The sequence below is a fragment of the Amphibalanus amphitrite genome, unplaced genomic scaffold, assembly GCF_019059575.1.
Source record: "Amphibalanus amphitrite isolate SeventyFive unplaced genomic scaffold, NRLGWU_Aamphi_draft 000127F_arrow, whole genome shotgun sequence".
Taxonomy (NCBI): Eukaryota; Metazoa; Arthropoda; class Thecostraca; order Balanomorpha; family Balanidae; genus Amphibalanus; species Amphibalanus amphitrite.
The window spans coordinates 756,581-780,630 of record NW_024881622.1 but is presented as its reverse complement, the minus strand read 5'-3'; the positions used below and the strand labels follow the sequence as shown (position 1 = coordinate 780,630).

The 24,050-nt window shown below is 49.4% G+C and overlaps 1 protein-coding gene across 3 annotated transcripts in view; it reads left to right on the top strand.

Moving 5' to 3' along the window:
• Positions 1-24,050, top strand: part of LOC122381793 (hexokinase type 2-like) — a 35,897-nt gene that overhangs the window by 3,569 nt on the left and 8,278 nt on the right. The window contains exons 1-2 of one of the 3 annotated variants that reach the window (XM_043366434.1): positions 451-661; positions 14,311-14,473. In XM_043366434.1, coding sequence (XP_043222369.1) covers positions 587-661; positions 14,311-14,473 — 238 coding nt within the window. In that variant the 5' untranslated portion in view covers positions 451-586. Of the gene's footprint in view, positions 1-450; positions 662-14,310; positions 14,474-24,050 lie in introns of those variants that run through there. The other 2 variants (XM_043366436.1, XM_043366435.1) reach the window with 2 other exon arrangements.

The window sequence follows — 24,050 nt, the reverse complement described above, 5'->3', positions numbered from 1 at the left end:
ATGGGTGTGGGCGTATTACCCAGGGTGTGGGGCAAAACGCCCTTTTGTAAGGGTATGCGGAAACCTTTTTGGGGGGTTAAATACCACACGCAAGTGTCTTTTCTTGGTCTCAAAGCGTAGTAAAAAGAATGAGCTACATGATGGTGCCCAAAGGTTTGAGTAATCTGGGTTGGGTTGAGTGTCAGAAGGTTTCGCGCTTAATGGGGGCGTTTTTGACCTATTCACCCTAAGTAAGAGTATAGTCCCACCTATCGATTTGTGGGAACTTCTACGTTCTGTGTTGAGTATCTCTCGTCCACATCTCCGGTCGCTCCGCTCTGCTCGTGACACCGCTACGCCGAGGGACAGATTTGGCCAGAGCCCGGTCATGCCAGCATATCAGGCCACCAGGCTACGTCGCAGGCGACGCTGTGACGTCATGGGTCACGTGTCGGCCGTGTCGGCTGGCTCGATGGGTCGGCGCACGCGCGTGGGCCGCGCGCCGGAGGGCGTCGGTGCCGGCGGCCGGCGATCGACTGAAGGTCGTTAGACGGTGCGGCGGGCCGGCCAGCGTCGAACGGGACCACGCAGGTCGATAGCGGAGGCAATGCCCGAGTGTCTGAGGCTGCCCGGTGCCGAGGCGGAGAGGGGCACCATCGTCACCACGCCCACCTCAGCCAGGGTGAGTGGAGTAGCCGAGGGCAGTGGCCCGCGCACCGGGCCCTCCTCAGCGGATGGAGTCGACGACCGTTTGTGATTGAGCGTTGCGATGGCAATTAACCACGCAGGTGCTGGGCTGTGTGTCATGCAGGACTTGGAATGCGATCTCACATATACCTAACTATCTATTTTTAATACAAGTATGAAGGAAGTTTTTACGCTATGGATGCAACAGACATTTTGCGAGAACTATAATGCTTTACTTTTAGTGGTTATTAAGTCAACGCAGAGAAACTACCTATAGCTTACGAATGAGGCTGACTGCCCAGTTTTCTAAATAAAAGTTTTATGCGAAAGATTTCATAGCGGTCGCTAGTGCATTTTGCGTTGACAAATGTGTTATCGCTTGTGCATAATAGTGCATATGCATAATACGATATATTTGCTTTTTCTTTGACATAGGCATTTGTGGTATTTTTATTAAAGCACTTAGATATGTGCTTTCCTTTACTCAAAAACCGCTCGGTTTTCTCCGATCAGTTATTGATATTTTTATTAAGCAGTGCATTCGGCGTCAACGTCTTCTTCTGTCTTTTGTGGTTACTACCTTTCGATATTCATAAACTATCAATCTCGACTGTCGTTATCCAGCTGTTTCCAGCAGATGGTCCGTTCATTATCATCCATGCCAGTCCACAAGCTTATTATTTTATTATCCAGGCCAGTCCACAGCTATCCAGGTCACCGTTCCGACTCACGTGCAATGTGCACGCCCAGTTTCTATTTCTGGGACGGTGGTCGGCTCTGTGACCCTCCTGGCACTGCTGTCTGGTTCTCTGCCAAATCTCCCCTCAGTTCCAACCCTTTATCAATCGCGCCGACCGTCTTCCCGTGCCGCACAGCGTAGCGGCTTACACACCGGGCCGGGGCGAGGGGTGGGCCGGGTCGGACTTATTTCTGACGTCGGCCCAACACACCCCGGCATGCAGGCCGCTCATTGGTTGATCCCGCCGCCGCTGTGCTCTCATTGGTCGCCTGCTGGGGGTGTGATGCAACCGAATCGATAGCCGAGATGTGCGGAAAAGAATGTTCCGGAGCTCTGCCGTTCAGTGGCTGGACAATGGGAATCTGGATTTGGATTATTCGTTCGTGCTGCGTGCTCAGGCTATTTGAAAATACGATTGACTGACGATAAATTAGTCGTTTTGACAACCTCATTTTCCAGGAGGATTTCGTCAGATACTGCTATCTCAAACTCTCCCCCTTTGTTGCGTCATGCCGTGCTGGATACCTACTTTTTATTGCATAGGTATCCACATGAACGATTAAAGTTATACATAGGTCTAAACTTTTCCTAGAACGGTTTCATTTGTAAATTGTTCGCATTATTAACCCTATTAGTGGCAGGGGGGGTTGTTTTTATCCACCCCTCAGGTTTTTCGGGAATATCTCCGAAACCACTGAAGCTACGATGCTGAAATTTTCTGACTTTTCCTAAAGCTAAATTGGGCACATTCCCTGAAAATTTCAAGTTCATAACTTTACCAGGGGCGGCTCCAGAGCACTGGGAATTGGGGGTCCTATTCGTGAAGCGAGTCATTTGGGCGAAGATCACGATGCTGCACCAGTTTTACGAACAGTGAATGAAAGGTATCATGTGATAACATATACAAAGTTATTGTGCATCCTCTTTTGACACGTTTTTGCTATAATAGGCGGATCCAGGCGTCCAAAAAGGGGGGTTATTTTTACCTCCCAACATAGGTGCCCTGACACCGCCTATGCATGACCAATACAATTTTAGTCGTTCTCTCCTAAGAAAATTGTAACATAACAAGACCATTGCCACCCTTTTTAGAAACAGTACCAACAAAAACCTTACTTACTATACTTTTTGTGTACCCCCAATCTCAATGATCTGTATCCGCCTATGATTTTTGAAAATGCATATTTTTAGGATCCATGTGAATTCCTGGCTCATTCTCTATCGATCGGCAAAAGTTGCGTTAAGATTGGTTCAGAAACCTGGCCGTGATAAACAGTCTAAAATGTATCTGCAATTTGCCCGTTTTTACCCCCCTCTACCCCCCTATTGACATTTTTTAATTTTATTTGTTTTAGAAATGTAGATCTCGTTGAGCCAAATCGAATGCCGTTTGAATTTTGAAAATCGGCCGGTTAGATCTCGAGATATCAAGGGGGGTCGTAAACAGCCCCCCCCCCTGCCACTAATATGGGGTAGCCAGGAGCCTGCCACTAATAGGGTTAACATAGGCGGCGGAACGGGGAGGGCACCGGGGCACCGTGCCCCCCTTTGATTTTGACATTTCAACATTAGCCCTATGGGCGTTGCATGGAAAGAATGGGACCAAAAGTCGGCAGTGCCCCCTCTTAACTGAAGGTGTTCCGCCGCTACTGATTATTAACCCAAATTTGGGGTGTTCATTTACATCCTATCGCCTGGATTCCGGCTTGGTCTCTGTTCAATTTATCTATTATCATCTGAATAGCAACAGCCTTTTTTGCCGCATTCATAGGAGCTCTCTTTCGTGCACTGAGAAAACAGTGTCCCGATTTTCGGGCTCAGAGACCAGTTTTCGGGCTAATGTACCATATTCAAAACAGACAGCACATTTCGAGAATACTTTCTGAGCTAGCGCCACATGGGCTCATACGATCCCTTAAATCGGTATCATTGATCGCAGAAACAGAGCTCAGTCAGTACCCATTATCGGTGTCAAGCTCTAAAACTAGTCTCACTATGATACCAGTTTTCAGCCTGATCCCCATTTTCGAGCTCACCTGATTCCAGTTTGAGGGCTCAAATCAGGCCCATGTCGTCCCCTATCTCTCTGCGTGTCCACTAACACGAATGACGTCACGCATGTGGGCGGAGCTATGGGCGGAGCCTAACGCACGCGGCAGTCCAAGCCGCCATATTTGAATTTATATTTTAATAGAATCTTGCCGATATTTTGGGTGAAGTCAATTTATATGGATAGCTTGGTGACAGTTTAGCTATACGAATAATATTTTATTATGGATGTGCGTATATTCAGCTTGGAATTGCAATTAAAGTTCCGCACCGCATAGATTCGAACTCGGGACCTTTGGAATACTGCGCGGGCACGCTAACCACTACACTACCGCGACCGCGCGGCGGCCGGCGGCAGGGAGGCTGCGGAGACATGGGGGGACATTTTACGCTTTTGTGAAAAAAGCAAAAGATTTAGCGAAAAACACTTTAAAGATAACTTGCAGAAAATTGTCTGCTCTTTCAGATAAGATACTTAGGTTTGATATATCTTGTGCAGACTTCATTCTACAGTGCTTCGAAAATCGCTCATTTACATGGGGATTGAACGGGGCTTCGAGACTTGACTCCAAATTACGTCACGAGCTGACGTCACGAAAAGGTAGAATCGCCGGACGACCCTACCTGGTATATAGGGCCTTGGCTCAAATTGTGTGGTGAAGCCAATATTAGGGCTCACGTCATCGCTTTTCGGGGCTTTGGTAAAAGCTGGATTGCGTCAGCTGGCTGGCCAGCTGGCGACGCACGAAAGGTATTTAATTTTAGATATACCTAAGCGCGGTAGTAGGATGGACATAAATATTTCAAATGGCTTTAAATGAAAAATTGATTGGTAAATATTCATTCATTTATATCTAGCATTGATATGTAAGAAGCTCTGCTAGCGCCACCATACGGCGCCAGCTGGCAAAAAATCCAGTTAATACCAGAGCCCGCTTTTCGTCCGATGCAGCCCCTCCTCCCCCTCCCCCGTGTCCAACAGCTGCGAATAAGACGAAGCCGCGGACAAACTTTTTTTTTGCTCGGCCAGCCTAGCGCCAGTCTCGAGCGGTGGGACAGTTAACCGGCAATTTTGGCCGGGATGCAAAAGTTACGTTAAACCGGTTTATGTTAACCCGGGAGCAAATAACAACGTGGGAGCCTATCTTAGGTGTGGCAAAGCTAACGGATTACTTACTTGTTGCCGAGGTGCCCAAAGAAGGTACTGGAACCGAAAACACAACATTGGTTCATGTATTTATTAACATTCATACACACAGTCATACTTGTGCAAGGTGTCAGTGTTCGGTTGTGGGGTGTAATAGCCAGGGAAAAAGTTCTATGAACTGAAAAACCCGGCGCCTATTACTTCGCAACATGGTTGTGTATTCAACATGAACTGCAAGGAGTGCAGACGACATTGCCTGTGCTAACTTAACGTCTCACGGGCAGCGCCGCGCTCTGACACCTTGGTCCCAGAAGCGGCGGCGTTTCTGACCGCAAATCGCCGGAGAGCCGGTCGACGCCGTTGAGGGGACTGAGCAGGCCGCTGCCAGCTCCACCTTCACGTCCGCGCGGCGCAGCTCGGTGTGCGGCGGCGGCTCATCGCGCGGGCCGCACCCGTCCGTCCGCTGCACGAGCCGCTTTTCGATCCGACAGCGCAACACCGGCACGCCATTGTGCTGGCTGAGCGGCGGCAGCGGCACGTAGGCAACAAAACAGTAGAAATCGATGGGCCTGGATCGGCGTTGCCAGCAACGCCGGCAGCGGCGCGGCGGGAGGCGCCAGTGCCGCCGTCGGGGACGTGTGCCCTTCGCTGCGCTCATTCGAGTTGGCCGGCCGGCCGCGCGGCGTAGTCCTTTTGACACGGTGCGAGAAGAGCCGGATGAAGGTGGACTTTTTATTGGCGTTGCTGGTGCTCACGCCGCCGGCGTCCAGTTTGGGCGGCAAGTCCGAGTACCAGGAGTCGGACAAGTCCCGCGCGAACGCCGCCAGCCGGTCGTCGTCACTGCTGGCGGCGGCCCGCCGACGGCGCTGCCTCAGAATCGGACGAGTCGGTGGTACTGAGCACCTCGCGGGACGGGTAGCTGGGAGTGGGCCGGCCGCGGCCCCTGCCAGGCCGCGCCACCTTCACCGGCGCAGCCGCCTTCAAACTGCCCTTGCTGGGCGGCGGGTTGGTCGGCGGAGGCGGCAGCGGTGCCTCGACGTCAGTCCGAGTCGCTGTCACTGGGCGGCCGCCGCGGAGACGGCTTCTGTTTGACCCGCAGCCGGCCTGGGCCGGCTCGGCGCCCTCGGCCGGCGGCGCGCGCCGTTTCGAGCGTTTCACCTTTTCACTGTTACTCTCGCCTGGTCCTCAGCGTCGAGCGGCTCGGCGCTGTTCGGTTTCATGTGGCCCATGCTGCTGGGAAACTCGGGTGGGGACAGCTTTCTGACTGGAGTGCCGTCGAAGATGGAGGAGACGGGGGTGCTCGCAGAGTCCTTGCCCAATGCCCATGATAGAGCCGAGGCTCCACTGGACGCCCAGCTTAATCGGGCTATCGCCGCCCTCCTTCTATGGTGGATTCTTCGGCCCCCTACAGCCACTAGGGCCATCATATACTCCCAGATGGCGGCACCTAGGGGATGAGGGGGGGGTGTGTCTGGGCCACTTGTCCACCTCGTGGCGTCGCCAGCGACGCCTGCGAGTCGGAGCAAATGATTATGGGGTCTTCCTCGAAGGACGGGTGCTTCAGGAGATGTTGCTTTGCCGTTTTGGGCGCCACCATCTCAGATCGGTAAATGGAGCAAATCCTCCCCGCCGCACACTAGTCGGAAACGCTCCAGCGAGAGGCCAGCGGCCTTTCCGCAAAAGTGTTTTGCTTGTTATTCCACAACTAGTGAAGCAAACTTCATAAAACTTTGCATACCTTCTCTGTCATATGTAAGCTATCATTTGGATGTCAAGCACTAAATATATGACGTGAATCTGTTAAGTTATGACGTCATAATTGAGTATAATACAGGATCTAGCACCACTTTAAGTCAACAAGGGAAATTGGGAGCTGCTATTCGGGCACCGGGAATGGTTTCATGACTCCTTGCAATGTCCAGTGCTTGACTTTAGCATTGTTGACTTTGCGTGACGTCATTTATGACGTCACTAAGGCCATATAAGTTTTTCGTCAATAACTCCTGATCAGATGGAGCTAGAGAGACGGGAAAGCCACCATTGGACTCAGGAGGACCTGCCGAATCGAATGATATGCAATATGACCTCCTTCAACCATTTTCGTGACCTGAGGGGCTCCGACCTGACCTTGACCCGAGGTTAACACCTTAAGTTGACTTCACCCGAACACCAAGTATAGCATTCAACGCGCCTGAGCTAGACAAACACGATGATGCCAAAATCGCGGCAGGGCGACCATTTTTGGCAAAGTAATTAACCTAAACCCGAGCCCGTGCCTTGTGGCACTTACCTGACCTAAGAGGTCACTGGCTGACCTAAGACCTTAAAATCGGGTAGTACCTAATTTTTGCGTCTTATAACGGCACACAAGCTTGTTTTTTCCGCGAGGCTCTAGCTCAATTAGAGGCGAAACGGCGAGGGAGTTGTACCAACCCTCCCCGGTCAATATAGAAAACCATTCGGCCCGGCCAGGGTTAAATACCGGAATTGTGGTCTAATGTAAAAAGACGGCCCAAGGTAACCCGACGTCAGTGACAGGTGTCCTATATTTGCAGCGTCTTATATTCACGAAGGTTTCAATTTCCACTTTCTTCAGCCGAGTGATGGTTACCAATAGCAAGGCACTAAATGCAAGCCGTAAACGCCACGCAATATGTGGAAGGCTTTTGATAGCAATGCATACATAAATGCATACATAAAACGCGCTTTTCACAAAATTCATAAACTCAAGCGCATCTGTTTTTAATGACCAGTCAACTACGCATGGATGCGTGCAGGCCACACAGGTCAGCGTAAGCCGGGCGCGGCGGCCGAGCCGAAACTGGGGCGGGGCGGGCGGTAGTTGGGTACGAAGAGCGGCTCCTGCAAATTTTGCGCAAATATGCGCAGTTAGCTTTTATGTTGCCCTGGTGTAAATTTAAATCCTACTTCATCTCACAAAAAATCAGAGTGGAACTAGATGGGACTACCTGTTGTTTCCTTACCTAAACTTTGCAGTTATATTCCAGAATCACTGAAGGAGAGTCTTCATAAAAAAGCTATAGTACATCTTAGTTAGGGAAAAAGTATACCAAAAATTTTGCACTGACCAGTCGGCAACTTCATAACGAACATTTTGATGCATAATATGTGGGATTTCAATTTGGTGTCTATCAGCATTAAGACTCTGAATATCCGGCTCAAGAAACCTCTTGCTTCGCGTCAGTTTCCGAGTTCTGGGAAACCCCATCTTCGGGGGCTGATTACAGTTATTTTTGGTCACCCGGATTAGTTTTTTTGGCCTAAGTATAATAATTTGATCAATTTCAAATCGATCTATATAAAAAATAATCCGAAACTCCGGAATCGCCCGTGGCCTCTCGTGAGGGCGTTTCCGACCAGTGTGCGCCGCCTCCCGCAGTACCAATGTTGTACTGTCTGGGTGCTCGGTGAGGACCCCAGCGCCGCCTTCCTATTACTCCCCCGGTCGCAGACCCGTCGACCCAGGCCCACGTCGCACGCTGGGGGAGCGCTCCCAGTCACGCCTCCGCAGCACTCCTCCTCGCTGTCGCGGACGCCCCGATCGGCAGCAGGTCCAGGTGGACCGTGACGCCGTCTGTTGGCGTCTACGGGGGCAGTCTCGTGGATAAGCGCGCCTCGGCGGGCAGCGCCACTCCAGTGGTCCCACACCGCTCCCCCGCGCTCTCTCCAGCCGGTCACTGACTTCAGTCACGGTTGGGGGGGGGGGGCTTCCGCCACGACGCGGCGGGTCCTCCGACGGGAGGGAGAGCGCCTTCGCCAGTAGGCGCGATGCCAGCGCATCCCTCCTCATCTCTCCATCGGCACGACGCCCGCCTCGGCCCTCACGGCGAGTCTTGGAGCATGGAAATCGGGCAGCCAGTGATGACTCATGCCACCATCAGCATCTCCGCCTCCAGGACGCCAAGATGTGTGGCCGCAGCCGCAGGCAGCCACGCCGACCCCGCTGCCCGCATGCCCAAGTAGTCTCGAATCGCTGACACCTCTCCTGAAACAAGAGTGGTGTCGTAAACTTAAACCCCTTGCTGGAGCCCGCCAGCCGCGACAACACCGCCACACCAATTTTTGTGACCCCGGAACTTCCGTCCCGAGCCTTATTTCACGGCACGATGCTACAGTGCGCTACACGTATTGTGGTATTCAGCTTCCATGGAAACATCAACTAATTTGGACGCTCAAACATGGGAGTCAGGAGTGGTTAAGGCCCAGAGCGTTCTGTCTGGTTTATAAAACCTTGGCCAGCAGATGTAAACGTGCTTTTTGTATAAGTGGCTTAATTTTGACGCAAAAGGGCACTAACCTTCGGCGCAAATAATGCAGAAATTTCAGCGCAAATTGCAAAATAGCTTGCGCCGAACTTCGGCGCATGACGGCTTCACGGGCGTCCGGCGTACCATATGGATGTTTTCCAGTTTGGGCTGCAGGTTTTAGCTCTAGGTTTTAGACTGTAGGTTTTGGGTTGGGTTGGGCTGGGCTGGGCTGGGCTGGGCTGGGCTGGGCTGGGTTGGGCTGGGCTGGGCTGGTTGGGGTGGTTGGGTTGGGTTGGATTAGGTTAGGTAAGTTTAGGTTAGTTTAGTTTAGGATAGATATGAATACCTATTTTTTGTAAGTTGAATTATTTTTTTTTATTTTGTAGCATCATATGCCTTCCATCTTTGAACTGCCATATTCAAGCACCAGAATAAGTATGGACTTGAACCTTTTCCAGTCTGGATGCCTGTATGGAAGTTGTGCAAAATCATGCAGTTGAAGGTATTGTAACCACAAATAAGAGCTCATGACTCAAGTCTCAACTTGTCCATAATTGGTTATCTTGATGTATACTTGTAGACCCTTCCTCTTACTTGGCACACAGGCATGGTGTCACAGTGTTCTAAAATTGGATTTCAATTGGGTGTCCCAATAAAAAAAAAATCTGAAGACAAAATGAGATAGATTTAGTCTTTCCGCAAAACTGCATAATGCCATTTTTACCTCAGATTTTGTCAGAACCTTCACAGGATCTGAAATGAAATGATGTAGAGTAGATGCATCAACTGTCAAGTCATGCGTAACCTGGCAGCTGGCTGTTGAATCAAACTTTTGACATATTTTTTTAGCAAAGATGAAATAAAGCCACTTGTCATATTTTTAGGATGAAAACATTTTCCCCATCATGTGTGGTTATTCACCTAAAATTCTGAAACATGGAACACTGTCATACCAGCAAGGGCGGCGCCACCGTGGGGGCAGTGGGGGCAGACTGCCCCCACTGGCAGGAGGCCGTGGGGGCAAGACTATGTTTTTGCCCCCACAAAATTTGGCTGATGTTGAAATGGGAACAGAAGACCGGTGCAACATTCATGATAGGCGGTTATAGTTGTACGCCTGTTTTTGACGGTCCCCGTATCAAGTGCATCAGCAGAACGTTCGTTCTCGGATCGTCTGTCGCATATCTCGTACTCCCACTCATTCTCCTACTCATTTTCGTTCACCAGAAGGCTGCCCTCGAGCTTGACCTCGAGAAGGTTGAGAGGCAGTTTGTCAAAATCGCCCAGAGAAGAGATGATCCTCTTTTGGGGACCCTTAGACTGTCACTGAGACTGAGTTCAGGGAGGTATGACAAAATGTGATAGGTAGGCATGTATATCCGATTTAGCTGGAAATGTATGTGGATCGCCCTAATGGAGCTTATTCTGGTATCAATCGTGTGTGAGAGAATCGCACATATACGCACTACGGTAAAAAAGAGAACTAGGTACTGATTATTGTTTTGAGGAATGCACCATTTTACATCTCAACATAACATTTTCACAGGTTTGTGTCTCGCAATCTAGTTTTATAGTTTTATTTGCTCGCGACTCGCCCGGGCCCAGGGGGGTAATCCCACCCACCGCAGCCCGGGGGTAGCCCTCCCCCCTGTCTAACTCCGTAAATAAGGCAGCTACGGAACCAAAAATGGTACAGCCCACCGCTAAAGTAATGTGTGGTTTTACCAATCTCAACGGCTGGCTTTGACCGACGATTTTTAAATGCAGACTGATTGAAAAGAAGACGTCAATAGACAAAGTTGTAGCTGCAGCAAGGGTGAAGATACATGTAAGCTACAGTTAAAGTCTCGTTGCAGTCTGGCTAATCGTTCCTAAGCTTCAGAAGCAGAACATACCCATGACTGAAACCGCACATTACTTCTGCTGTGGACTGTACCAAACGAAAGGTATCTACGAGAAGATTCTATAGCACCTTAAAGGAAATAGTTCACTTTTTAACATGGGTTTTGAACTGGAATAGCAGTTCCGTAGCCTGGGCTGAGACGAGCATAAATCAGGAGCTTTTACAGCCCAACGATCACCCTAGGCAAAGATATTCTATTTCTCGTCCCGAAAAAGGTGTCTTGCGTTGAGGATGTGTGCCTTGCATATATTTCCATCCAGTATGAAAAGAGCATGGGTACCGAAAATTCTTCAGAAACTAGAGAAATTATCTACGAGAGTCGAGAACTCTAGAGAAATTCTCGTACTGATCAATAAGGACATTCAGCAGCAGCAGATCGCCCAAATGCCGGTGGCCGCGATAATTTCTCTAGTTTTGAAGAATTTTCGGGACCCATGCTCTTTTCATACTGGATCGCGTGTGCCTGACAGAAGCTGAAAAGTTCTTCCTATATCAAAATATAGAAAATAATCTTTTGTTATAAATAGGTTTTATTTTCTTTGCTGATCATTTTGAACATAAAAAATCATAAATCCATTGCAAAAAAATAATTTCGTGAAAGTGAACTATTTCCTTTAACTTTTTGACCTTAGGTCAATTTTCAAGGTCAAAAGTCAGGGTCAAAGGCAAAAACCGGCTCTTTTGTAGTGGTCTCAAAGTACGTGTTCCAGAGGACGGCATGGTGCATAAAACCGGCTAAAATGGATGCTAAACGAAAGGAGATAGTCTGAGGATTCCGATGATGTGCATAACATTCAAAGTCAAGGTCACGGTCGTGATCAAAATTTACCACAAACTTCGCACTTTTCTTATATCTTGTATGCTAAATTCCGAGATGTTTTGAAATGTTTTGAAGCTTAGCGGGCCCCTATTTGTGCTTTAGCTTACGATACCAGGCTGCTAGAAGGTTAAAGTCACAAGAGAGTATCCTTGCTAGAGGCTATTTCACTTATTTAAGTCAGGCATAATAATTAAGACATGTTTTGCCATCCTGAGGCTCTAAATTAATGCTTAGAGCAAAATGGATGCCAGAATCGTGATCAGCGGCTACGAAATCATCACAAACAACCTTTCAGAGCTGGGCAAGTGCGTTCCTTTAGTGCGTTCCTGCGTTCTTCCGTACGTACGCACCGCCCTTTTTAGGAACGCAAGAACGCAGGAACGCAAGGTTTTTCAAAGGAACGCAAGTAAGAGGAACGCACCACCCGAAATTTTGAAGCGTTCCTGCGTTCTTGCGGAACCACCCGAAAAATTATATTGCTGCCAATGACCTCTGTGTCAAATGTTTGAATCTCGAGTACGTGTGTTTGCCGGTAGAGGCGCCACTTGTCGGTCGAATCGAAGAAGGCTTGCTTAGATTTAGTGGTGATGTTTACTATTCGATTCGGTTTCAGGCATTAAATGTGTAAAGATTTTTAGTGGTGATGTTTACTATTCGGTTCAGTTTCAGGCATTAAATGTGTAAAATAAATATGATAACTTTTACTAAGATACATCTTTTAACTTAACTATTGTTTTTAAGCAAGTCGTATTTTTGTTGAAAACCCTACGGATGATGTTCGTAAAACGTATTTCAGATATTCGATTCGGAAAAGAGATGTCGAGTTGCTTTTCGGCCCCACGTCGCCATTCTGGGTATTCTGTGATCGATTCGCCCCGTGTTTGGTTGGGCCCGCGCCGCGTGGTTCGGCGGTATTTTTGAGGGAGGAACGCAGGAACGCAGGAACGCTAACGCACCGAACGAAAAAAAAATGAGGAACGCTATTCCAGGAACGCACTAACCGCGGCCGGAGGAACGCAGGAACGCTAACGCACTACCGAAAATCGAGGAACGCGCCCAGCTCTGCAACCTTTCATGTGTCAAAGTGAACCAAACGTCATTCGAGGTCACGTGAAGTCAACATAAAACTTGACCTTTTCCAAACAATATATATGTTATTCGACGCGTCTCGACCACACGAATGCGAAGGTACCGCTGCCGTAGTTCTATGACCATTTTATTGACGTTATTTGCGAAAAAAAAAAACTCAAGCCTCAGCTCGGGGTCGTTGACCTGACCTCTGACCTCAGGTCACCAAAGTCACTTAAGTATTTTTCTAGGCCAAATGCTACACGACCGTGCTCGTTATTTATCTTTATCTCCAAGACTCTGTTTTTGGCAGCTGGTTGAAGTTCGCGTCTGTCACACCAAAGTTTGCCGTGCAGGAGTCTAGAAAAATCGGCCCTGAGACGTTATCAAGAAGGCCAGGTCCAATTTGTTTTGCTTCAAAAGATTTCAAATTTATGGGGGATAAGGTACAGCAAGTTTCGTCTTTCTACTTATAAGCGTTCATGAGGTATCGCAAATATTCGCCAGGGGAGGCGAAAAACGCCCCCTCCCCCCCCCCCGTTCCGGGCCCGCGAGGGTTAATACGTATGCAATATGCATGAAACCTGAAACCATAATAATTTTTAATTGGCAACATCTAGGAACAAGGTGCTCATGGATTTTGCAGATCGGGGTATCAGACAACAGTCGGGTCACCTCAAGCTTGCCCCCACTGGCGAAAATTCGTGGCGCCGCCACTGCATACCAGCATTCCATCATGTCAACCAGCATTCCGCAGCATGTTAGCAGAAGCAGCAGCATGTTATAAGTATATGAAAGATCCAAATAGGTTGTAGGTTGGTAGGTATTGGTACTAAGTTTAACTTAATAGGTTAGTAGGCAAGGTTAGGATTAATTTTAGTTGAGCATCAAGATAACCATTACGAACAAGTAACAAAATCCTTACCTACCCTTGAAAGCATTGCTTCAATCACATCATCACGAAGAACCAGACAAAATTTTTGCACATTCTTACACTATTTGACATCCTGAATCCAGATATGATGCTTTCATGTGGCGCAAATACAAGAAAAACGAATAATCAAACCCGTGCGTATTCGTATCAACGGCGCCACAATTGTAGATCAGACCTTTTCTGAACAAATGCCACCACAATTTTAATTGATAAGGGATTAAAATGGCATGAGCATCAACATCTTGATTTTTTCTAAAAGATAGCGATAACTGATAACTAATAACTTACCATTCATTTTGAAATCACGGCGGTAGGTACACCAACACATGGCACTGAAAACAGCAAAAGACGGAATGGCGGAATGTCGTATGGAGCCCTAAAACGCAGCTCGAATTGAGCCCGAAAAGGAAGACGAACTGATGCCGCTTTCGGGGCTAATGTACTTTGAGCCCGAAAAGGGCGCCTAACTGATCCCGATTTTAAAATCATACAGATTTGAGCCCTGTTTTGGCACTCATATGAGCCCTTATTCAAAAATGTTCTCAAAGTGTTTTCTGAGTGTGACCGATAATTTATCATGCAATATCCGTGTCGCTTTATCGCCCCTCCCATGAACTTACTGGCCAAACTGTACGGGGCGAACCCCTCGAGTGAGCCATGTAGCTGCTCGTTGTGCTATATCGCTCCAAACTGAGCGGTTCCCGTTTACCTTGCAGATGGAGGAGGCGTGCCAGGACCTGGTGCTGAGTCAGGCGCAGATTCAGGAGGTCTACTCCAGCCTGCTGGCTCAGATCAACCTGGGACTGGGCCGGGTCACGAACCAGAGGGCCACCGTCAAATGTTTCCCCACCTACGTCAAGGAGCTGCCCAATGGACACGGTGAGTGTCGCAGCAAACGTTAGTGCAGGAATACTCTGCCGCAATACACGGATACTGTGCCGCAATACAGGAATGCCTATTGTACTAAAGTACATGAGTTATACACAGATACTGTGCCGCAGTTTACGGATACTGTGTCGCAGCACAGGGATATTGTGCCACAATATAGAAATACTGTGCCTAAGTACAGGAACACCTTGGTTTGGTTCATGTTTATTGTTTTACCTTTTATTCCCGCGTAACGCGTTTGGCTCATCAAACCATTCCGATGACCATTGTAGTCCGGGCGCCAAAAACCCAATTCATCATCATCATCATCATCATCATCAAACCATTCGTCAATAGTAATAGTCAATAGTCAATAGTTTAGACCTAAAATAAAAATTACCATGCGATCGCGCTGTAAATACTAAAGCGCAAAGTGCTGTTGCTGGTTTTCGTGTAATTTTAATCGTTAGTGAAATGCATCCCAGCCTTTGGGCTTATACTTTGGTTGACATCTGGCTACCCAGTAGTTGCGGACTGAATGGTCGTTTGTCTTCTTGCATAGATAAAAAGGTGTCATAATTGATGATACAAAGGAGCATAGACCCATTCATATGACCCATTTTGTCATCTTACCGTTTCTGCACTATGCTCGAATCAGCTGCTTTCAAACGGTATTTGCATTGTACGACTCCCAGTAGGGGAGAGCGGGGAGAGTTGTATCATGTCCAAGTTGTATCAGGGCGACCCAGCAAACATGCCCACATGGTTCCCATATGGGGCCCACATGGGCCCCCCACCTCTTCCATATGGGTCCCACATGGGAATGGCAGTGGGTGACACGTGGGACCCATATGGGCCAGCCCACGTAGGCCCCATATGGGACCCACGCGGCGCCCACATGGGACCCATATGGGTAGCCCATCTGTAGCCCATGTCCCACGTGGGCCCATCTGGCCCATGTTCACCCCATATGGGACCCACATGGGATGCCCATCTCCAGCCCACATGCGTTTGGCCCATCTTGATCCCATATGGGGCCCATATGGGTAGCCCATCTGTAGCCCATGTCCCACGTGGGCCCATCTGGCCCATGTTCACCCCATATGGGACCCATGTGGGCATGTTTGCTGGGGAATTGTGCCAAACTTATCCAATGGATGGCGCTCGCGACACGACCAGTCGACGAGGTTTTCCGGGCGCCATCTTTCCCTGTTTTGTCTTGTGACTGAGTGGACGCGTCTCGAGGTGAGAGCCGATTTTATGTTTTTTTAATGTCATTCTAAAAAAATAAGTTGCAAGAAAATGTGTGTTTTGGGCATTTAGATGTGCACGAATTTGAAAGATCTCCGTAGCGGTGGTGAGGGTAGGTTCTAGGGCTGCGTGAGTGAAAACGGATTTCTCCAGCTGTCCGCTGTTTTTTGAGCACGAGGATGTTTTTTCCAAGATGGCGGCTAGGTACATGTTGTATCAGAGCCGGGTGGGGTATGTTGTAACATGTATGTATGTATGTATGTATGTATGTATGGGTATGTTGCTTTTGATCGCGAAAGCTAAGCCCTGGCTCGCGTTTGTAGGTAGCTAGTCAATGCTCGTTCCATTTCGGCACAATGTGTTGGCTTCTTTGCTCTTAACGGGCCACTTTTGCGTCTAGTCTGTTGATGTTTCGTTCGGATTGCATTGACCTAAGTTTGGTCTAATAAAGTGAAGCCTTTGAGCATACCTATGCATTGTATTAACCCCATTTAATGTTGTTGTTATGTTCAAAACCAGTAGCAAGCACACTCCCTGAAACACGAAATAGTGATACAAATTACCCCACCATGTGATACAACTCACCCAAGCCATGGGGCAAGTTGTATCAAAAACATTGTTCTATTCGGCAGACCATAGAAGAAAAACTGGTAGAGGTAGCGGAAAAGTTACTTTGCACAAAAAAGCAGAAGAATCAAGGAAGGGGATAGTATGGAAATAATGAATTTATCACGGATAGTAACGAGGTTATGGGTCTCGGAGTAAAAACTGATACAACCCACCCCACTCTCCCCTAACGGAACAAGTTACATTCGGGCGTGACTCGGAGTAGTTGTTTGTTTACCACGTGATGACTATGACACAACTCAAATGACGCCATGACGGTAATGCTGAGTCATGCTCACGAGCAAAAGTAGGCATCGCATTCTCATTCAGTTTATCTTTGTCCTGCGGCACAGTATCCGTGTACTGCGGCACAGTATCTGTTGTATAATTCCTGTACTTTGGTACAATAGGCATTCCTGTATTGCGACAGTCATCAATCAGTCTCATTCAGCATTCAAGTCCCATTCAGCTCATCGTCGCTATCATCCCATAGAAGTGTTTCCACATACACATCTTCCAGGGGTCGTTATTTATTAAAACAGTGCCGCTTTTAAAACCAAAAGTAAATGCGTCAGTTGGCCCTCTCTCATGTTTCTCACGTTGCATATGTTGTTAGAACTTATTGATTCGACAGCTTGCGTTGCAAAAGCTTACTAAAGACCATCGTTATACGGGTACGATGTACAGTCCACAGCAGAAGTAATGTGGGGTTTCAGTCATGGGTATGTTCTGCTTCTGAAGATTAGGAACGATTAGCCAGACTACAATGACACTTTGAATGTAGCTTATATGTATCGTCACCCTTGCAGCTGCAACTTTAGCTATTGACATCTTCTTTTCGATCACTCCGCATTAAACAATCGCCAGTCAAAGCCAACCGTTGAGATTGGTAAAACCCTACATTACTTTAGCGGTGGGCTGTACCATGAATAGGCTTACACTGAGAAAACAGCAGGGGTGTCGTTTTGTATAGGCCTGGTAGGGCTCGAGCCCTACCAATGTTTATTTGGGCCCTACCAATGTTCCCTGAGCCCTACCAATATTTTGTCAGCCATCAATTGACAAAAAAAGGAAAATAAAAAAGCAACTAAGCACATACCTACACATCTAAGGTTCTAACCACGGTAAGCACATGAATCTGGAAATGAGGTGTCGTGTCTTGGGCTCAAGTCCTTGGTGGATACCAAGAGGTTCGAAGACCAGTGGTTTTAGACGGGCCATCGATGCCTCTGAGCGTCGCACACCGCGCGACGGCGGCCCTAATAGGGTCCGTCTCCAAAACCAGCCTCTGAAGGCTCTACGTGAACTTCGGAGGGTGCCACGATGCTCCAGAATATGTAGGCCATATTTATTTGAGTAGGTCCTACTGACCCTGATTCCTCAGGGTCCAACGGCAGGTCCTTAACGCATCAGATCACGAAAACTCAACTCATAATCCAATTCACATCCTTTTATGTTATCAATCAGGTCTTTCTAACTATCGTGGTGTTTCGATATCTCGTTAGTTATCGAACCCTTCATTCGGCGTGGGCCCTCAAAGCCTTCCTGCCGGCTGCCCATTTCAGCGCAACCGTGCTGTTTAGTCGGTGTGGGCCTCTTTCAAAATGGCATGTGTTCCACTGACACTATAATAGTGCCTTTATAACTGCACGTTGTGTGCATCGGGTCCGATAATGGCCTAGATTTCCAATATTTTTTAAAAACATATTTTAATTTGTCTTGCCAGTGACCAAAGCGGGAAAATAAGTGGCCGAAATTCGATGAGAAAGGCAGATTTGGGGGTACCCTACCTTGGTAAACCCCCGTCATATATGGCCGTCCGCCGCCTTTGGGCACTACCAATCATTTTCGGAAAACGACACCCCTGGAAAACAGTGTCCCGATTTTCGGGCTCAGAGACCAGTTTTCGGGCTAATGTACCATATTCAAAACAGACAGCACATTTCGAGAATACTTTCTGAGCTAGCGCCACATGGGCTCATACGATCCCTTAAATCGGTATCATTGATCGCAGAAACAGAGCTCAGTCAGTACCCATTATCGGTGTCAAGCTCTAAAACTAGTCTCACTATGATACCAGTTTTCAGCCTGATCCCCATTTTCGAGCTCACCTGATTCCAGTTTGAGGGCTCAAATTGTGTGGTGAAGCCAATATTAGGGCTCACGTCATCGCTTTTCGGGGCTTTGGTAAAAGCTGGATTGCGTCAGCTGGCTGGCCAGCTGGCGACGCACGAAAGGTATTTAATTTTAGATATACCTAAGCGCGGTAGTAGGATGGACATAAATATTTCAAATGGCTTTAAATGAAAAATTGATTGGTTACGGAGCGAGCGAAGCGAGCGGAGTCTTACGTAGAATAACGGAAATTTCTGAGTATGAGCGGCCGGCCGGCCGGCCGGCCGGCCGGCCGGCCGGCCGTGCGGACGCTTTTGCGAGGCTTATATCTCAGCAACCACTTGACCGATTTACACGCGGTAATTTTTGTAGGGTAGCTTCATTCCTTCTACCAAGTATTGGACTATTCCCCATGCATGTGGGTGACCCCTTATGCACGTGCCACGTGCAAAACGAAGAGGTGTCAGTTTTGTAATTGTTGCAATATCTCGGTAACTACTTGGCCGATTGCGCTGAAAGTTGGCATGTAGGTAGGCACCCACTAGGTACTGCATATCCATGTGCCAGAGTTGGGGTGCTGCTGCACGTGCGCACGTGCAGGGGTCGTTTCCAGATCTCGAGAACGGCTGGACCAATTGCGCTCAAATTTGGTACACAGTTAGGGACCGGTTAGTAGGGTGCCGTGCACAAGTCAGTTAGGACCCATTTTGCACGTGCGCACGTGCAGGGTGCCGCTCCCAGATCTCGAGAACGGCTGGGCCGATTGTGCTAAAATTTGGCACATCGCTAGAAACCGGTGAGTAGGGTGCCGTGCACAAGTCAGTTGGAGGTACCCCCTCGAAATTTCGCACGTGCAAGACTCACCCCCTCGCTCGCTCCGTTAGTCGCCCCAAAAGGCGCTATACTGGTAAATATTCATTCATTTATATCTAGCATTGATATGTAAGAAGCTCTGCTAGCGCCACCATACGGCGCCAGCTGGCAAAAAATCCAGTTAATACCAGAGCCCGCTTTTCGTCCGATGCAGCCCCTCCTCCCCCTCCCCCGTGTCCAGCAGCTGCGAATAAGACGAAGCCGCGGACAAACTTTTTTTTTGCTCGGCCAGCCTAGCGCCAGTCTCGAGCGGTGGGACAGTTAACCGGCAATTTTGGCCGGGATGCAAAAGTTACGTTAAACCGGTTTATGTTAACCCGGGAGCAAATAACAACGTGGGAGCCTATCTTAGGTGTGGCAAAGCTAACGGATTACTTACTTGTTGCCGAGGTGCCCAAAGAAGGTACTGGAACCGAAAACACAACATTGGTTCATGTATTTATTAACATTCATACACACAGTCATACTTGTGCAAGGTGTCAGTGTTCGGTTGTGGGGTGTAATAGCCAGGGAAAAAGTTCTATGAACTGAAAAACCCGGCGCCTATTACTTCGCAACATGGTTGTGTATTCAACATGAACTGCAAGGAGTGCAGACGACATTGCCTGTGCTAACTTAACGTCTCACGGGCAGCGCCGCGCTCTGACACCTTGGTCCCAGAAGCGGCGGCGTTTCTGACCGCAAATCGCCGGAGAGCCGGTCGACGCCGTTGAGGGGACTGAGCAGGCCGCTGCCAGCTCCACCTTCACGTCCGTGCGGCGCAGCTCGGTGTGCGGCGGCGGCTCATCGCGCGGGCCGCACCCGTCCGTCCGCTGCACGAGCCGCTTTTCGATCCGACAGCGCAACACCGGCACGCCATTGTGCTGGCTGAGCGGCGGCAGCGGCACGTAGGCAACAAAACAGTAGAAATCGATGGGCCTGGATCGGCGTTGCCAGCAACGCCGGCAGCGGCGCGGCGGGGGGCGGCAGTGCCGCCGTCGGGGACGTGTGCCCTTCGCTGCGCTCATTGGAGTTGGCCGGCCGGCCGCGCGGCGTAGTCCTTTTGACACGGTGCGAGAAGAGCCGGATGAAGGTGGACTTTTTATTGGCGTTGCTGGTGCTCACGCCGCCGGCGTCCAGTTTGGGCGGCAAGTCCGAGTACCAGGAGTCGGACAAGTCCCGCGCGAACGCCGCCAGCCGGTCGTCGTCACTGCTGGCGGCGGCCCGCCGACGGCGCTGCCTCAGAATCGGACGAGTCGGTGGTACTGAGCACCTCGCGGGACGGGTAGCTGGGAGTGGGCCGGCCGCGGCCCCTGCCAGGCCGCGCCACCTTCACCGGCGCAGCCGCCTTCAAACTGCCCTTGCTGGGCGGCGGGTTGGTCGGCGGAGGCGGCAGCGGTGCCTCGACGTCAGTCCGAGTCGCTGTCACTGGGCGGCCGCCGCGGAGACGGCTTCTGTTTGACCCGCAGCCGGCCTGGGCCGGCTCGGCGCCCTCGGCCGGCGGCGCGCGCCGTTTCGAGCGTTTCACCTTTTCACTGTTACTCTCGCCTGGTCCTCAGCGTCGAGCGGCTCGGCGCTGTTCGGTTTCATGTGGCCCATGCTGCTGGGAAACTCGGGTGGGGACAGCTTTCTGACTGGAGTGCCGTCGAAGATGGAGGAGACGGGGGTGCTCGCAGAGTCCTTGCCCAATGCCCATGATAGAGCCGAGGCTCCACTGGACGCCCAGCTTAATCGGGCTATCGCCGCCCTCCTTCTATGGTGGATTCTTCGGCCCCCTACAGCCACTAGGGCCATCATATACTCCCAGATGGCGGCACCTAGGGGATGAGGGGGGGGGGGTGTGTCTGGGCCACTTGTCCACCTCGTGGCGTCGCCAGCGACGCCTGCGAGTCGGAGCAAATGATTATGGGGTCTTCCTCGAAGGACGGGTGCTTCAGGAGATGTTGCTTTGCCGTTTTGGGCGCCACCATCTCAGATCGGTAAATGGAGCAAATCCTCCCCGCCGCCTCCCGCAGTACCAATGTTGTACTGTCTGGGTGCTCGGTGAGGACCCCAGCGCCGCCTTCCTATTACTCCCCCGGTCGCAGACCCGTCGACCCAGGCCCACGTCGCACGCTGGGGGAGCGCTCCCAGTCACGCCTCCGCAGCACTCCTCCTCGCTGTCGCGGACGCCCCGATCGGCAGCAGGTCCAGGTGGACCGTGACGCCGTCTGTTGGCGTCTACGGGGGCAGTCTCGTGGATAAGCGCGCCTCGGCGGGCAGCGCCACTCCAGTGGTCCCACACCGCTCCCCCGCGCTCTCTCCAGCCGGTCACTGACTTCAGTCACGGTTGGGGGGGGGGGCTTCCGCCACGACGCGGCGGGTCCTCCGACGGGAGGGAGAGCGCCTTCGCCAGTAGGCGCGATGCCAGCGCATCCCTCCTCATCTCTCCATCGGCACGACGCCCGCCTCGGCCCTCACGGCGAGTCTTGGAGCATGGAAATCGGGCAGCCAGTGATGACTCATGCCACCATCAGCATCTCCGCCTCCAGGACGCCAAGATGTGTGGCCGCAGCCGCAGGCAGCCACGCCGACCCCGCTGCCCGCATGCCCAAGTAGTCTCGAATCGCTGACACCTCTCCTGAAACAAGAGTGGTGTCGTAAACTTAAACCCCTTGCTGGAGCCCGCCAGCCGCGACAACACCGCCACACCAATTTTTGTGACCCCGGAACTTCCGTCCCGAGCCTTATTTCACGGCACGATGCTACAGTGCGCTACACGTATTGTGGTATTCAGCTTCCATGGAAACATCAACTAATTTGGACGCTCAAACATGGGAGTCAGGAGTGGTTAAGGCCCAGAGCGTTCTGTCTGGTTTATAAAACCTTGGCCAGCAGATGTAAACGTGCTTTTTGTATAAGTGGCTTAATTTTGACGCAAAAGGGCACTAACCTTCGGCGCAAATAATGCAGAAATTTCAGCGCAAATTGCAAAATAGCTTGCGCCGAACTTCGGCGCATGACGGCTTCACGGGCGTCCGGCGTACCATATGGATGTTTTCCAGTTTGGGCTGCAGGTTTTAGCTCTAGGTTTTAGACTGTAGGTTTTGGGTTGGGTTGGGCTGGGCTGGGCTGGGCTGGGCTGGGCTGGGCTGGGCTGGGCTGGGCTGGGTTGGGCTGGGCTGGGCTGGTTGGGGTGGTTGGGTTGGGTTGGATTAGGTTAGGTAAGTTTAGGTTAGTTTAGTTTAGGATAGATATGAATACCTATTTTTTGTAAGTTGAATTATTTTTTTTTATTTTGTAGCATCATATGCCTTCCATCTTTGAACTGCCATATTCAAGCACCAGAATAAGTATGGACTTGAACCTTTTCCAGTCTGGATGCCTGTATGGAAGTTGTGCAAAATCATGCAGTTGAAGGTATTGTAACCACAAATAAGAGCTCATGACTCAAGTCTCAACTTGTCCATAATTGGTTATCTTGATGTATACTTGTAGACCCTTCCTCTTACTTGGCACACAGGCATGGTGTCACAGTGTTCTAAAATTGGATTTCAATTGGGTGTCCCAATAAAAAAAAAATCTGAAGACAAAATTAGATAGATTTAGTCTTTCCGCAAAACTGCATAATGCCATTTTTACCTCAGATTTTGTCAGAACCTTCACAGGATCTGAAATGAAATGATGTAGAGTAGATGCATCAACTGTCAAGTCATGCGTAACCTGGCAGCTGGCTGTTGAATCAAACTTTTGACATATTTTTTTTTAGCAAAGATGAAATAAAGCCACTTGTCATATTTTTAGGATGAAAACATTTTCCCCATCATGTGTGGTTATTCACCTAAAATTCTGAAACATGGAACACTGTCATACCAGCATTCCATCATGTCAACCAGCATTCCGCAGCATGTTAGCAGAAGCAGCAGCATGTTATAAGTATATGAAAGATCCAAATAGGTTGTAGGTTGGTAGGTATTGGTACTAAGTTTAACTTAATAGGTTAGTAGGCAAGGTTAGGATTAATTTTAGTTGAGCATCAAGATAACCATTACGAACAAGTAACAAAATCCTTACCTACCCTTGAAAGCATTGCTTCAATCACATCATCACGAAGAACCAGACAAAATTTTTGCACATTCTTACACTATTTGACATCCTGAATCCAGATATGATGCTTTCATGTGGCGCAAATACAAGAAAAACGAATAATTAAAGGGACCCTCCCACCTTAACATTAGTTTTGAGTTGAGATAGCCAAGTTTGCGGCCAGGCTCAGAAACCACCATTTATCCTGGTCGCAACCCCCGCAGCTTTATGGTGTTCAAGAAATTTCTTCCCTTTACTTGCAGGGTGGGACCAGCGTGGTCCCTATCTCTTAACCATTACGGGAATCTGATGACGTCATCAGGCTTTCGAACGTCCGTTAAATGTTTGACTAAAACGTTTTGTAGCACGCGGTGGTATATGCTGCTTTGCGCGCAACAAATGCCGCACTTTCAAATAAAGTCGCTAGGAACAGCGGAGATCCCAAAAAGTAAACAAAAGTAAAAGTCTAATATCTTGAAAACCGGTGAATATTTTTCGATGAAATTTGGTAGATATTCGTTTTTGCTCTTTCTGAACCGAGCGACATCACTTTCATGCCAATTCATTAACTTTTTTGAAGGTGGGAGGGTCCCTTTAAACCCGTGCGTATTCGTATCAACGGCGCCACAATTGTAGATCAGACCTTTTCTGAACAAATGCCACCACAATTTTAATTGATAAGGGATTAAAATGGCATGAG